At 47.6% G+C, this 16,886-nt stretch overlaps 1 protein-coding gene across 1 annotated transcript in view; it reads left to right on the top strand.

Annotated features, from left to right (window-relative positions):
• The window catches only part of NXF1 (nuclear RNA export factor 1), a 313,238-nt gene that overhangs the window by 54,600 nt on the left and 241,752 nt on the right, over positions 1-16,886 (top strand). Inside the window, exons 3-7 of the mRNA XM_069207165.1 lie at positions 2,527-2,686; positions 3,139-3,222; positions 3,312-3,416; positions 14,889-14,978; positions 15,151-15,220. Coding sequence (XP_069063266.1) covers positions 2,527-2,686; positions 3,139-3,222; positions 3,312-3,416; positions 14,889-14,978; positions 15,151-15,220 — 509 coding nt within the window. The remainder of the gene's footprint in view (positions 1-2,526; positions 2,687-3,138; positions 3,223-3,311; positions 3,417-14,888; positions 14,979-15,150; positions 15,221-16,886) is intronic.

Genomic DNA, 16,886 nt, shown 5'->3' with positions numbered 1-16,886 from the left:
GAGTCTGTCAAAAACGAACTCCACAGCTCCATAATGGCTACACTGAATACTGGGAAGTTTGGTATCAAACCTCTCAGAATAATAAACCCACACTGATGCCAGTGTTGGATTTATTAAAAAATGCACACAGAGGGCATCTTAGAGATACCCCCTGTATTTTACCCAATTGTTCAGTGCAGGACTGACTGGTCTGTGCCAGCCTGCTGCTGAGAGACGAGTTTCTGACCCCATGTAGTGAGTGCCTTTGTGCTCTCTGAGGACAGAAACAAAAGCCTTCTCTGGGTGGAGGTGCTTCACACCTCCCCCTGCAGGAACTGTAAAACCTAGCAGTGAGCCTCAAAGGCTCAGGCTTCGTGTTACAATGCCCCAGGGCACTCCCGCTAGTGGAGATGCCCGCCCCCTGGACACAGCCCCCACTTTTGGCGGCAAGTCCAGGGGAGATAATGAGAAAAACAAGGAGGAGTCACCCACCAGTCAGAACAGCCCCTAAGGTGTCCTGAGCTGAGGTGACCCCTGCCTTTAGAAATCCTCCATCTTGATTTTGGAGGATTCCCCCAATAGGAATAGGGATGTGCCCCCCTCCCCTCAGGGAGGAGGCACAAAGAGGGTGTAGCTACCCTCAAGGACAGTAGCCATTGGCTACTGCCCTCCCAGACCTAAACACACACCCTAAATTCAGTATTTAGGGGCTCCACAGAACCTAGGAAACCAGGTTCCTGCAACCTAAGAAGAAGAGGACTGCTGAGCTGAAAAACTCTGCAGAGAAGACGGAGACACCAACTGCTTTGTCCCCAGCTCTACCGGCCTGTCTCCCCACTTCTAAAGACACTGCTCCAGCGACGCTTTCCACAGGGACCAGCGACCTATGAAGCCTCAGAGGACTGCCCTGCATCTAGAAGGACCAAGAACTCCCGAGGACAGCGGCTCTGTTCACCAAAGACTGCACCCGACACCCCCGGCTCGACTTGTGGAGAACAATCACTTCAGGGAGGACTCCCCGGCGACTGCGAGACCGTGAGTAGCCAGAGTTGACCCCCCCTTAGCCTCCACAGCGACACCTGCAGAGAGAATCCCGAGGCTCCCCCTGACTGCGACTGCCTGCTCCAAAGACCCGACACCTGGTAAAGGCACTGCATCCGCAGCCCCCTGGACCTAAAGGATCCGACCTCCAGTTCAGGAGTGACCCCCAGGTGGCCCTCTCCCTTGCCCAGGTGGTGGCTGCCCCGAGGAGCCCCCCCTTGCCTGCCTGCATCGCTGAAGAGACCCCTTGGTCTCCCATTGATTTCTATTGAAAACCCAATGCTTGTTTGCACACGGCACCCGGCTGCCCCCGTGCCACTGAGGGTGTACTTTCTGTGTGGACTTGTGTCCCCCCCCGGTGCCCTACAAAACCCCCCTGGTCTGCCCTCCAAAGACGCGGGTACTTACCTGCTGGCAGACTGGAACCGGGGCAACACCCTTCTCCATTGAAGCCTATGCGTTTTGGGCACCACTTTGACCTCTGCACCTGACCGGCCCCGAGCTGCTAGTGTGGTAACTTTGAGGTTCCTCTGAACCCCCAACGGTGGGCTACCTTGGACCCAAACTTGAACCCCGTAGGTGGTTTACTTACCTGCAAAAACTAACAAACACTTACCTCCCCCAGGAACTGTTGAAAATTGCACTGTCTAGTTTTAAAATAGCTATATGTCATTTATGTGAAAACTGTATATGCTATTTTGCTAATTCAAAGTTCCTAAAGTTCTTAAGTGAAATACCTTTTATTTGAAGTATTACTTGTAAATCTTGAACCTGTGGTTCTTAAAATAAACTAAGAAAAGATATTTTTCTATACAAAAACCTGTTGGCCTGGAATTGTCTGAGTGTGTGTTCCTCATTTATTGCCTGTGTGTGTACAACAAATGCTTAACACTACTCCTTTGATAAGCCTACTGCTCGACCACACTACCACAAAATAGAGCATTAGAATTATCTCTCTTTGCCACTATCTTACCCCTGAGGGGAACCCTTGGACTCTGTGCATACTATTCCTTACTTTGAAATAGTGCATACAGAGCCAACTTCCTACAGCTTGCTACTCCGATTCAAATGTGAAGCCATGAAAGATCCACTATTGGAGAAAGAACACTGGTTCTCCAGTATTGGTATCTTTCATAGTTTCACATGCGACCCACCATCCTCTCCTTCTCAGGCTCACCTATATTACACTAAATTTACAAACACTTGTACTACAGAATCGGAGTTTGGGGAAGAGTGTGCTGATTGGCTGAGCTTTAGAATATTTTGAAATTATGTGAACAGGCTGCATCTGTCAAAAGTTTTCTGCCCTTATTTGTGGATTCCTATCTCGGAGACGTGGGTGATTCAAGCAACACTGGAGAACTACAGTGCAGGAAAGTTAATTTTTCTTTATTAACTGACTGTAGCCTTGCCCTCTGATTTCAGGCATTGATTGATCAAAAGAAGGGTAGTATTTGACCTGCTGACCTCAGTACAGCAATGATTTATAATTCCTCTTTTACACAGCAACCCCTATGGGCAGAGAGCACCCAGGCATGGTGAGGACTGGCCTGCTCGCGACCAAGGCGGCCCATCTAATATCCACGTCACAGTGAGACGCAACACTCCTCCCCGTGACCAACGAGGAGGCAACAGAGAAAACAGAAACCGTTGGTTCAAGGTCACGGTAAGGTTTGGAGCAAGTAGCCATGACCTTCTGATCCTGGGAGGTGGGCAAATGGATGAAGTTGGGAGAAACAAACCCAGTGATAGATTGTAGTCTGCTAGTGGGTTCAGACTGCAAGAGGACAACAGAAAACATTTCAGTGTGTGGTAGGTAAATAGGGACTTGATGTTGCATGTTGATTAGGAATCTTTGCATGTGTGGGTGTGAGGGGAATACAAGGGTTCATGGAAAGGAGTCAAAATGGAGTTTTTGTGCATGGAGCAAAGAAAGCATTAGCTGGCTTTTATGAGATGCCTGTTGGGTGAGGTTAATTGGGGAAACAAGTAGGTCTTGCACATGGTTTCCGACAAGGACGTATGCTTGGGTAAAGTGAAGCATGCACATGTAATGGCTGTGTTTTTCACATCTGAAAGCCTTTTGCCACGTTTACCAATCTTCTCCTTTCACTCTAGATCCCCCAGGGCAGGCGATATGACAAGAATTGGATCCTGTCTTCTATTCAGAGTGCTTCCAGTGTTCCTTTCATCCCTATAGAGGTACAGTGCCCTGCAATCTATGGCTCCTTCAGTGGGCAGAAGACAACGATCAGTAGGACGGTTCACTCACCTTCTTTCTTTCACTCTAGTTTCATTTCGACCGTATGCGAGCGGAGTTCTATGTGGAGGGGGGACAGGTGGCAAGTGCCTTACAACAGGTGTCCCGGAGTATCACAGACAAGGAAGACAACAAGGTATGACAAAACCAGCAACTAATGTTGCTTTTTTTTTTGCTGACAAGAACTGTTTCTCAAACCCTCTGTGTTCACCCACACTCCTGTCAGTAACTTCAGATCTGCTGAACTGACTGGAGGTGCTTCATTTGGTTAGTGTGTTTATGTGCTTGTGAAAATGGTTTTTAAAAATAAGGCTTAAGTATGATAGGATTGCTGTTGGAGCGTCTTGTTGAAAGATAGTAGTTGATACAGGGGTGTGGAATTTACTATACTATCTACTTACCCATGGAACAGGTTGCTTGTTAAATCTACTTGTTGTGTAAAACTATCTACTTGTGCCTTTGGTGCCATCTAGTGCAGCAACAAATAATGGCCGCAATCTCATTATGTAAGAACTCTGATAATAGCCTCTCTGATTATTCTAGGGCTAATACTATAGTAGGGCTCGGATACTAGCAATTTCAAGCCCTCCTAAAGCAATTCCTTTTTCTTTTCCCACCTTTTTGCAGATCTACTTAGTAGAGGAAACAGTAAGCAGTAGTTCATTGGCTGGAATGCCTTTGTGTCTGTGCAAACCTAATAACGTGGATGTTTTAAGGAGTTTCACCAGCATTTTTCTAATCCTTTCCGATACTGAGAAAGGTTGGAAATTTACTCCTGGCAAGGCCAGAAGCAGAAATTCTTCTAGGGTTGAGAGAAAGTGAACTTGTAAACACTTAATAGATTTTGGCATGAGCAAATCTACACGTGCATATTTACTCGTGCTAAATTATAGTTCACAAATATTTTCTAGGAGTACGATGTCCTGGTCTACTTCTGTAAACTCTTCTGAATTCAAGAAAACCACTAATTCAAAGAAATCTACCATGGGTGCTCTTTTGTAACTTTCCTTAAGAATTGGGTTCCTAATTATCTAATTAGGTCAGGCATTAACCAGAACATTTTGTTTCATTAAATCTCCCCCACCCCCCCTTTACTGTGAGTGATAGCATTCTGCTCTTCCTTAAGGACTATATATATATATCGGTGACGTAACCCAACTGGAGGGGCCCCTCTGCAAATAACATGGAGCCCCCCTTTCTAGGCTCACTCAGGTGCTGTGGTGAGGGGGGGCCTGGAGCTCTGCCCCGCTACCCCTGTAACCTGTTACAAAAGTCATGTCAAAACAAGACACACTGACAAAACCAAAAGGCAAAAAAAAAATACTTGTTTATGTTCATGTTTCCCATAATCTTGTTGAAAATGATTACACTGATTTTCCATTATGAATATTTTTGGGAAATGCTAGCATGATTTAACACACTTTATTAAATGATCTTTCAAAGAAATAATACCTAAACTTTCACAGTAGTAAAAGTTTTTTTTTCCTACTTGCGTTTTTTTCTGAACATTTTATTTTGAAAGCAAAGAATCAGCACACTTGCGTTCAAGCTTCTGCAAATATGTGTATCTAATCCAAGCGTTCTCGGAGCATTATTCTTTGCCTCGTGTTGGTAACTTTTCAAATGTGTGTACATTTTTTATTATTATTATTTTTTATATATATATATATATATATATATATATATATATTTTTTTTTTTTTACTGGAACAATTGCCAGTATTGCAGTGCAACCTTAAAACGTTTATTTAGAGCGCTCGCCCTAATAATAAAGGCTTTTCATTAATGAACCCTAAATGCAAGTTCCAACAGCATTAACCTATGTACACTGGAGACCATTTCCTTTTCTGTGTGCTGCAGGGGGTTGGGCCTACTTGTCCCAAGAACAAAATAAGCATGAAAACTTGTTGCCCTTGACCCTAAACAATATTGTAAGGAAATGCCTCCTTGGCATGGTTACCCCCTGACTTTTTGCCTTTGCTGATGCTATGTTTTGAATTGAAAGTGTGCTGAGGCCTGCTAACCAGGCCCCAGCACCAGTGTTCTTTCCCTAACCTGTACTTTTGATTCCACAATTGGCACCATCCGGGCATCCAGATAAGTCCCTTGTAACTGGTACCTCTGGTACCAAGGGCCCTGATGCCAGGGAAGGTCTCTAAGGGCTGCAGCATGTATTATGCCACCCTAAGAGACCCCTCACTCAGCACAGACACACTGCTTACCAGCTTGTGTGTGCTAGTGAGAACAAAATGAGTAAGTCGACATGGCACTCCCCTCAGGGTGCCATGCCAGCCTCTCACTGCCTATGCAGTATAGGTAAGACACCCCTCTAGCAGGCCTTACAGCCCTAAGGCAGGGTGCACTATACCATAGGTGAGGGTACCAGTGCATGAACACTGTGCCCCTACAGTGTCTAAGCAAAACCTTAGACATTATAAGTGCAGGGTAGCCATAAGAGTATATGGTCTGGGAGTCTGTTTTACACGAACTCCACAGCACCATAATGGCTACACTGAAAACTGGGAAGTTTGGTATCAAACTTCTCAGCACAATAAATGCACACTGATGCCAGTGTACATTTTATTGTAAAATACACCACAGAGGGCACCTTAGAGGTGCCCCCTGAAACTTAACCGACTATCTGTGTAGGCTGACTGGTTCCAGCAGCCTGCCACACTAGAGACATGTTGCTGGCCCCATGGGGAGAGTGCCTTTGTCACTCTGAGGCCAGTAACAAAGCCTGCACTGGGTGGAGATGCTAACACCTCCCCCAGGCAGGAGCTGTAACACCTGGCGGTGAGCCTCAAAGGCTCACCCCTTTGTCACAGCCCCGCAGGACACTCCAGCTAGTGGAGTTGCCCGCCCCCTCCGGCCCCGGCCCCCACTTTTGGCGGCAAGGCCGGAGAAAATAATGAGAATAACAAGGAGGAGTCACTGGCCAGTCAGGACAGCCCCTAAGGTGTCCTGAGCTGAGGTGACTCTAACTTTTAGAAATCCTCCATCTTGCAGATGGAGGATTCCCCCAATAGGATTAGGGATGTGACCCCCTCCCCTTGGGAGGAGGCACAAAGAGGATGTACCCACCCTCAGGGCTAGTAGCCATTGGCTACTAACCCCCCAGACCTAAACACACCCTTAAATTTAGTATTTAAGGGCTCTCCCTGAACCTAGAAACTAGATTCCTGCAACTACAAGAAGAAGGACTGCTGAGCTGAAAAACCCCTGCAGAGGAAGAACAGAAGACACCAACTGCCTTGGCCCCAGACTTACCGGCCTGTCTCCTGCCTTCCAAAGAACCCTGCTCCAGCGACGCTTTCCAAGGGACCAGCGACCTCTGAATCCTCTGAGGACTGCCCTGCTTCACAAAAGACAAGAAACTCCAGAGGACAGCGGCACTGCTCCAAAAGAACTGCAACTTTGTTACAAGGAGCAGATTTAAAGACCCCTGCAACTCCCCGCAAGAAGCGTGAGACTTGCAACACTGCACCCGGCGACCCCGACTCGACTGGTGGAGAACAACCAACTCAGGGAGGACCCTCCGGCGACTCTACGACTGTGAGTAACCAAAGTTGTCCCCCCTGAGCCCCCACAGCGACGCCTGCAGAGGGAATCCCCAGGCTCCCCCTGACCACGACTGCCCAGACTCCATTTCCCGACGGCTGGAAAAGACCCTGCACCCGCAGCCCCCAGCGCCTAAAGAAACGGAACTCCTGTGCAGGAGTGACCCCCCAGGAGGTCCTCTCCCTTGCTAAGGTGGTGGCTACCCCGAGGAGCCCCCCCCTTGCCTGCCTGCACCGCTGAAGAGATCCCTTGGTCTCCCATTGAAACCTGAAGGAAACCCGACGCGTGTTTGCACACTGCACCCGGCCGCCCCCGCGCTGCTGAGGGTGTACTTTCTGTGCTACTTTGTGTCCCCCCCGGTTCCCTACAAAACCCCCCTGGTCTGCCCCCCGAAGACGCGGGTACTTACCTGTTGGCAGACTGGAACCGGGGCACCCCCTTCTCTCCATTATAGCCTATGTGTTTTGGGCACCTCTTTGACCTTTGCACCTGACCGGCCTGAGCTGCTGGTGTGATCACTTTGGGGTTGCTCTGAACCCCCAACGGTGGGCTACCTTGGACCAAAAACTGAGAACTGTAAGTGACTTACTTACCTGTGAAAACTAACAATAACTTACCTCCCCCAGGAACTGTGAAAATTGCACTAAGTGTCCACTTTTAAAACAGCTTATTATGTTTTATGACAAAAGTATTCATGCTAATGTAATGATTCAAAGTTCCTAGAGTACTTACCTGCAATACCTTCCAAACAAGCTATTACATGTGAAATTTGAACCTGTGGTTCTTAAAATAAACTAAGAAAAGATATTTTTCTATAACAAAACCTATTGGCTGGATTTGTCGGAGTGTGTGTACCTCATTTATTGTCTATGTGTATGTACAACAAATGCTTAACACTACTCCTTGGATAAGCCTACTGCTCGACCACACTACCACAAAATAGAGCATTAGTATTATCTCTTTTTACCACTATTTTACCTCTAAGGGGAACCCTTGGACTCTGTGCATGCTATTCCTTACTTTGAAATTGCACATACAGAGCCAACTTCCTACAAATATGCTTTGGGAATCGGTGTAAAGGAATTCCCAATCCCTGTGATAGTGTGATTAGTTATGTTTAGTAATTATATGATTAGTAAATCTACCATACTCCTTTGGTTTAGGGGTTCTTGGCAAGCAGCTTTCATTATATCTGGTTTTGCAGTATGAATCTTTTCTGCATTCACATGCTGTACTTTATTCTCAAATCCAGGGTCTTTTTTTTTTTTCTTTCTCTTTTTTCCTGTGAGTTGGCGGTTATTGACCACTGTTTTGTGCTATGTCCGTCCTCCAGGGATATTAGATATATGACCTGGAAGCTCCTGCATGTGATTGCTATTTTCTAATTATTTTTTTCCGCTGCTGGGTCTAGAAGCAGAATTGAGAGCCCCGCAGTCAGTGAGGAATATAATCTTAATTTTTCAATTAAAAATCAAGGAAAAACTTGGAAGACGTGAGGAAAGCTATAGCATTGCCAATGACCAGCAAAAAAAAAAAAAAACTTTAAGAACGCATAGGACTGAACGTTTTAGAGTTGTTTCCTACGAAAAGGCATGCATGTGAGTTAGAGAATGAGACCAAGGTATAGATCCTACTCCTTTCACATTTTTTCCCAAGCGCCACCATAAGTTATAGTACTAAGACAGCCATGAGATGTGCATTTTTGCCTCTCGTAGTACCACTGCAAGGTAGGCTGTGACACATATCCTGAATATCACCCGATTACGCTGAGAAGGTCAAAATGGAAAAAACGTTAAAAAAGTCAGTGAAAGACAGAGAGCCTTGAAACACTTTAGGGGGTGCAGTATAGTCGAGCCATAACCTTAGTACTTGAGATCCTGGAAGAGTACACTGTCACCAAAAGCAGGTGTGGGCACGACCATAAGTAAAGTCCAAGTCAAAAGACACTGTTCGTGGTAAATCCTTGAATCCAGCCCCAACTTCGAAAGGCGAGAGTGCTGTGGAACTGTGGCTGACAAGAGAAGGCCTCTATAGCGAAGAGGAAAGCTTTGACGCCAAGTAAAAGTCTGCGCTAAAAGAAACAAACTTGCTTACTCAAGGGCACAATGAAGTCTATAATAAAGATGAGGAAAGACATTTGATTGCAGGAATACCATATTTCTAAGAATACCCTGGAGAAGGGGGTGTTTTCAAGAAGAGGAACCCTCGGAGCTGCTTTCCTGCATTAAGGAGAATGTAGCTGCTGGCTCCATCGTTGTTACTGTCTGGAAAAGATCTAATGCATTCACAGCGTTGGTACCTCTACTAGATGAGGAGAGCAAGAATAAACCGATGGTAGGAAGAAAAATGTAGATGGTGGCTGCGAGGCAGTCTCGCATTGCGAATCATATACACTGAATAGATAGACCCAACAAGAATGGAAAGAGCTAGAGGAGCTCATGCAGCACCTCCTGGACAGCACAAGAAAAGATTAAAGACTTAAAAGAAAAAGTACATGCCTGAAGTATGCGTTTGGACCTGCGGACATGACATAACTAAAAAGCTTTGCTCAGGGAGCACCTTAAGGAGACACGCCTGGCTGAGAGTGACCGGGTTCAAGCCAGCAGTACAGGAGGCAGTGGTTACTACTACTTTTAGTGCCAAAAGCCACTTAAGAAGTGCAATGGATGAATCCCTGCAAAGAATGAAAAAATTACATTGAGAATACAATGGGTGTAGGAAGCTGGCCTGGTGTGTGGTTGGCATACGGTGTTTGCACTACCAGGTCCAGACAACCCCTATCAGTTAGTTTAACAGTATCTAGGAATCCAGGGCGCTCTAAGGGTAGCTGTGGTGAGCAGCCAAGACTTACCTAGGAGGAGTGTAAAGCACTTGCAATACCGCAGTAGTTATATTGTAACTTATCTCACGGGAGCCACACAGTGTTGCAAAAATAAAGGTACTTTATTACAGTAACTCAGACCCAGGTTACTTATAGGCAAACCCCCCCCCCCCCCCCCATTGGGGTAGGTACACAATATATATGCACTGTAAGTAATAGGAATTAGGAAAAACAAGAAGTATTGGCTAGAAATAGCCGAAAGTATCTTGGGCCCTATATGGGGGGGCATGGCGGGGGGGGGGTGGTCACCATATACCAAAATAGTGGAATGCAAAGAGAGGTCCCCCACCCAAGGATGTGGAATAGTTAGGAGGGAGCTGGGAGAACTTGGGACCCCGTAAGTTGAGTACCTGGATGATCCCCCAGCGACTAGGAGAACAAAGGTAAGTTACCCGGTCTTCCCAGAGACTAACAAGGGGACTTAGAAAAGGAAGATTTCTAGACCAGGACCAGTCCAGTGGAACCCAGCAGTGGATTCCATATGAAGAGGACCTGCAAAAGAAGGACAGAGGCCAGTCCACGCAGGAATGTCCAGGTTGGGCAGGAGCCACTCCCACCTTTCTGTGGATGAAGATCCGGGTAGACAGTGGAAGATAATCAGTTGTGGAGCCAAGGAGCAGCAGAGAGGTCCTTGAAGACTTGCAAAAGATGTCACCGGTCGCTGGGTTACAGTCGGGTCAGTGGTCAGGAGGACCACCAACAAGCCTTGGCATACGCAAATCTGGGCAGAAAAGGATTTGCAGGGAAGAAGAGGACCAGCAAATTCCAGGGAACTCAACCCTTGGAGGGGAGTTCGGGCTGACATTCAGCAGTCGGAGGAGCCAGTAGAAGCAGTCCGAACCCCCACAGGCAACGCACTGGCAGCAGGCACAATAAGCACCAGTGAGGCCCAATCAGCACACCTGGAGAGGAGTCCCACGTCACTGTAGCAGCAGAGACTGTTCTTGCAAGGATGAAGTGCTGGAGGCTGCGGCTACTTGGGCCTGAAGTTCCCTCGGTGCAGGAGTCAAGACTTGGTTGCTGCAAGAGTTGCGGTGCACAGGGGTTCTGTCTTGCAGAGAGAGGCAAGGGCTCGCCGTCTCCCAAGCCGGTCAGAAGGCAGAGAGGACCTAGAGGACCACTCGGAATCACCACCTTTGTTGGAGGATCCACACAATTCCTGTGGAAAGTCGATCCCAGCATATGGATGTCGTTGCCTTAGAGGCTTCTGGATGCAAGGGAGTGGTTCCTTCAGTCCAAGGGAGATGCCTTCTTGCTCCTTTGGTGCAGCTGAAGTCTTGCCGACCCCAGAGGCTGCACAGGTTTGGAAATGTTGCAATTACTGGAAGGAGCCGGAGAAACAGTGTTACAAGTTGAGGTCGTCTCAGAAGTTTCAGACTTGTTTGGTTCCTGTACAGTCCAGCAGCGGTTCCAGTGGCCAGGAGCAGAAGAGGTCGATGCAGAGGATTCCTGGTGGAGTCTTGCATGCCACATCTGGGGAGTCACCCACAAGGGAGTCCCTAAAAATAGCCTTAACAGGGGGCTTGGCCACTCTGCATGGTGACCACCTATCAGAGGGAGCTACATGACATCAGTCACGTGTCCTGACCAACCAGCTGCTCCCAGGGGCCTCTGCACATCTTGTTTCCAGGATGGCAGAATCAAGTGGCCACCTGGAGGAGCTCTGGACACCACCCCTGGAATGGTGACGGACAGGGAAGAGGTTACTCCCCTCTCCTTTGAGTGGTTGTGCTCCAGAGCATGGACTGGGGGTCACTGGACTGGTGCAAACCAGATTATGCAAGGAGTGCACCAAATATGCACTTCAAAGCAAGCCAGTCTCTGAGAAGCCCCAAAGAGTGCATGGAATCATGCCACCAACTTTGGCATTAGTGTTGGGGTATGATTCCGAGATGTTTGATACCAAACATGCCTAGGTTCGGAGTTACCATAATGTAGGTTTATCACAGACCTGTGGCCAGAACATGGATCGAATGGATTCCCCGCACTAACAAAGTCCAGTGCATTGGAACTGGAGTTCGTAGGGGCGCCTCTGCAGATACAGGGGTGCACTCACATACAGGAACCTGCACCCTACCCTTTGGGCTGAAGGGCCTACCATAGGGATGACATGGTGCAGTGACCGGCAATAAAAGGGTGCATGCCCCTTTTCACAGAGGCTTCAATTGGCAGGCCTGTAGACAATTTGCCGGGCTCCCATGGGTGGCATAATACATGCTGCAGCCCATGTGAGACCCCTGGTGTACCAGTGCCCTGGGTACCTTAGTACCATATACTAAGGACTTACAGGGTTACACCAGTATGCCAATTGTGGGATGTAAATGGAACCCAAAACAACCAGATTTAGTGGAGAGAGCACAATCTGGGGTCCTGGTTAACAGGATCCCAGTGAAAACAGTCTGAGCACACTGATAAACAGGCAAAATAAAATGATGGGGTAACCATGCTAAAAAGAGTGACTTTCCTACATATAGCACCATACTACTCTAAAATGTGTACTCCTTAGTACTCAAGAACTTTTTCAGAATCCTTTCTATTAAACTCCTTTGCTCCTCCTCACACTGCCGTGGCCAGCATCTTTCACTTCTCAGCGACTGCTTGTCTGTTACATGTAGGAAATTACCCTCTTTCTTGGCATGGTTACCCCCATTTTCTGCCTCTTGTCAGTGTATCTGACTGTCTACTGGGATCCTGCTAACCAGGGCCCCAGTAGTTTTGCGCTCATGTAAACCATACCCTTTTCTCCCCCACAATTGGCATACTGGTCCCCCATGTAAGTCCCAAGTATATGGTACTTAGGTACGCAGGACATTAGGGTACCACGGGATCCCTATGGGCTTGCAGCAGTTATTCTGCCATCCATAGGGAGCCCATGCAAAGGGTTCCTCAGGCCTGCCATTGCATTCTGCGTGAAACGGGTGCATGCACCCGTTCTCCCTGTAGGTCACTGCACCAGGTCACAGTAAGTCACCCATACGGCAGGCCCTCTCAGCGCAGAGGGCAGTGTGCAGGTACCTGAGTGTGAGGGCACCCCTGCACTAGCAGAGGTGCCCCCACAAACTCCAGGCCCATTGTCCTGGACTTAGTGATTGCGGGGACGCCATTTTACATATATACTGGACGTATGTCACAAACCATGTCCAGCTACATAATGGTAACTCCGAACCAGGGCATGTTTGGTATCAAACATGTTGGAATCCTACCCTAATGCTATTGGAAGTATGATTCCATGCACTCTGGGGGCTCCTTAGATGATCCACAGCATTGCTACCTCCAGTCTTACAGGGTTTTCTGGGCAGCCCAAGCTGCTGCCACCCCTCACAGGTTTCTACCCTCCTGCTGCTTGATCTGATCAAACCCAGGAAGGCAGAACAAAGGATTTTTGGGGGTAGAGGGAGGTAACACCCTCTCTCTTTGGAAATAGGTGTGACTGGCTTGGGAGGGGTAGCCTCCCCAAGCCACTGTTATGCTTTGAAGGGCATGTATAAACCAATCTTCAGCGGTTCAGGGACCCCCTGTCCCTGCTCTGGGCAATGGAAAGGGTAGTGACTAGGGGTGGTGCTCGGAGCTCCTCCAGAGGGTCACTGGGTTCTGCCATCGTGTTTCCAAGATTTGCAGGGAACTCTGAGAGCATCTGATGGGCCAGACAGGTGACGTCGGAGCCCCCTGCTGATAGGTGCTTACTTAGTTAGGTGACCAATCCCTGCAACCGCAGGCACCTACAGCAAGCGACGACCTGCTGTGTGGATCTCCCCTCATCCTGGGCTGCAGGAATCCTTCATCACGGGTGGTGGTCCGGAGTAGTCCTCTTGGTCCTCTCTGCCAGCTGTCCAACTTTGTTGAAGGTAAGCCCTTTCCTCCCCATGCAGGACTGTACCCCGTGCACCGTGTCCCTTGCAGCTGCCAAGGCTTGTTTGCATCTCCTCCAGGGAACCTTCAGACTACGTGTAGCTCCAGCCCCCAGCACTCCTTCCTGCAAAGCACAGCCTCCTGCGTGGCTCACCGGTGGTGTGGGATCCTCTTTTGTACTGCTGCGTGGGCTCCTTCTTCAAATCCTGTGTCCCCGTCCTGTGGGACTCCTGTGGGTGCTGCCTCTGCTACTGTGGACTCTCTGCGACGCTGTGGGTCCCCTGTGACTCGCTCCTCCTGGGTTGAGTCCCCCCTGGGCATTGCTGGTCCACGGCAGCACCACTTTTCCACTAACCACGAGTTTGCCTTTTGCCAAGGGTTGTTGGCAGAATTCCTGCACCTACACACTTCTGCAATCTTCACTGCAGCGTGGGACATCCTCTGCATCCATTAGGAACTCTTCTCCGGCTCCAGGACTGACCTGTTCTTCATCACCGTTGACCAACTCCTGCGAGTACAGCTAGGTGGGTAGTAGCTCCTTTTCCTCCTTGACTCCTCTGTGGCTCTTGGACTTGAGTCCCCCCTCTCCACAGGTCTTATTTCGTCGGGAATCCACCACTGGTTTTCTTGCAGTCTTCTTTTTCTTCTTTTCCCCCTTTTGGGTGGTTTGGGGAAATTCCAGTGATTTACTCCTGCTTTCCCGGTCGCTGAGGGGTACGGTGTTTCTTACCTGTGTGGTTTTCTAGTACTCCCATCTCCCCTCTACACATCCCATTTACCTAGGTGGGGGTCCTGTGTTTCCATTCCATTTTTTAGTGTATGGTTTCCGCTCCCCCTAGGGTCACTATTGGTTATTGCTATTCTCACTGTTTTCTAACATTTTCAATGCCTGTTTCTGAATGCTAGTGTATATATTTAGTGTATTACTTACCTCCTATTGGAGGGTTGCTCTTCTTGCATTTTGTGGTATTGTGTTCCAAAAATAAATTACCTTTATGTTTGCACAACCAAGTGTTTTCTTTCATGTGTGTAAGTGCTGTGTGACTACAGTGGTTTTGCATGAGCTTTGCATGTCTCCTAGATAGGCCTTGGCTGCTCATCTACAGCTACCTCTAGAGAGCCTGCCTTCTAGATACTACCTACACTTCACTAAGAGGGGATACCCTGACCTGGTATAAGGTGTAAGTACCTTGGGTACCCACCACACACCAGGCCAGCATGCTACATTGCAGCACTGCAATTTGTGTCCTGTTCATGTATTTACATTCTCTGTCCTATTATGATTTTAGTTACTTGAAATTGTTTTTCGTTCTCTTAGATAGTGATATTAGTGACCCCTTGTAACCCACCACGAAGTACACAGAAGGAGTTCAAAGATTTGAAGGATGAAGATATTGTACACCTAAAGGTGAGTGAATTTCAGCCTGTGTGTTTGTTGAAAATTAGTGTTATCTTGAAGTATGGCCACATGAAGTACTGACTAAGGAACTTTGTCAGTCTTTTATTGTTGCTGCTCAGGTTTTCTAGGTAATCTTAGCAGTAAGAATCTTTATTTCAGTTGATTGTCTCTATTCTTCCAGCTCTGCATGAGTAGACGGTATGATGGAGCTTTGCAAGCACTGGATCTGAAGGACGTCCGCAATGATGCAGGTACTTCAAAGAAGTTGTTTGAGTGACCTTTTTCTAGCAAGTTTGGAAATTACACGTTTGGAACAGTGTTTGATCCTGACAACTTTGTGTATTACTGATCTCATATCTGATTTATGATTTCTATACCATGCCCTAGAATCTGATTTCTGTTCATGTATGCTTATCATTTCCCAGCGGCTTTGTCATTCATCTTGACATTTTCTCAATAGATAAGTTTTTTTCCGGCTCCTTCAGTGAGGATCCTGGAGAGCATAGAATGAGGAGAGTTTTTTTTTTTTTCGTCTGGGATTTTTTTAAGTTTCCCTTCAAAAAATGCCATCCCTTTATGCCAAGTGCCCAGCTTGTATCAAAAAGATGCACAGACTGATCCTCACTCTGTCTGCATCCTGTGTTTGCCTGACACCGATCTGCCTGAGTCCTGTTAGTAATTGTCTGAACCTTTCAAAAACAACTTTGAAGTATAGAGAATTGTCTTCATGGCCTCCGAGAGAGAGAGAAAAAACTACAGCAGGAACATCTACCTCTCTTCAAAAACAGGTCTCCAGATGCAGATCTTCAGACAAAATAGAAAAACGACGTGCAGGATCTATTTCCAGAGGTAGGGAAATTCCTGTCTGTTCTCAGTCAGCGTTGTGGTTCACGTAGAGAGTGACTGCAACCATTAGGTACCCATCGTCGTCACTGCAACACACCACATGTAAAAGACCTCTATCAACGGTAGTGCATAGACACATGATGTCAAAGAACATGTCAAAGAAAGTTCATCACCAGTTGTCGTCGACACAGGTCAGAAATGTCTCTGTCAACGGTTCATCACCAATCAACATCGAGCTACCGCCGTCGTTCTAGGACTCTGCCAAGTACAGTTTAAAGCCCATCGATGTCTAAGCATCTTTTGACAGCACAGACAACGTTGACAGTTGCAAGTCACCCTTCGTTGGTGTCAAAAGAGCCTTCAAAACCTCCACCGACGGCAACAAGACACCACTCAACGTTGAGACAGACTTCTGGTAGTCTATCACCGCCGGTGCCATCCAGGAACCACACAGTGTCAAAACAGTCTCCATTGATGAGAATTCAACGCTGGTCAACAGTGAGACACTATTCACTAGCATACGTAAGGTCTCCTTTCGCCTCAATATCTTCTCACTTGGTGTTGAGAGAGTGTTGATCGTCAGGGCAAGACAAGACAAGAGACCTTCACTTGCAACGTCAAGAGCTTCATCTCATGCCTCTGCACAAGGACAGGTGTCTTCTGGTCAACTTTCGCTACGGTGGCTAGATAGTCTGCGACGGGTTCTGGTTCTAAACAGTCTGGACTGTCAATATTCGCAACTGTATTCGCCTGCAAGGTCGCCCTCCCCTCCCTTTTCCTCCCTCCCTCCCTTATCTCCCCTCCCCTCCAAGGACGCAATCTCCAGCTCCTCAAACTGAGGTCTCTGTGCGTTGGATACCTAGAACTGCAAGCGCTCCCCATAATTCCCGACAAGATTTGAAAGCCGATGCAGATCTAGAACCAGAGCACCCTCTACTGCCCAGAGATCTCATCGCTCTAGATTAGCCATTGTGTGCACAGATCTCCTTCCTGGTCTTCCACAACAGAATTACCTAGAAGAGACTATTCACCTACTTTAACGGACATTCCACCAGCAAGAGTATCTCCGGT

This window comes from Pleurodeles waltl, chromosome 9 (genome assembly GCF_031143425.1).
Source record: "Pleurodeles waltl isolate 20211129_DDA chromosome 9, aPleWal1.hap1.20221129, whole genome shotgun sequence".
Lineage (NCBI taxonomy): Eukaryota > Metazoa > Chordata > Amphibia > Caudata > Salamandridae > Pleurodeles > Pleurodeles waltl.
Note: the sequence above shows the minus strand (reverse complement) of the source record. Positions and strands in the feature narration are given on the sequence as shown.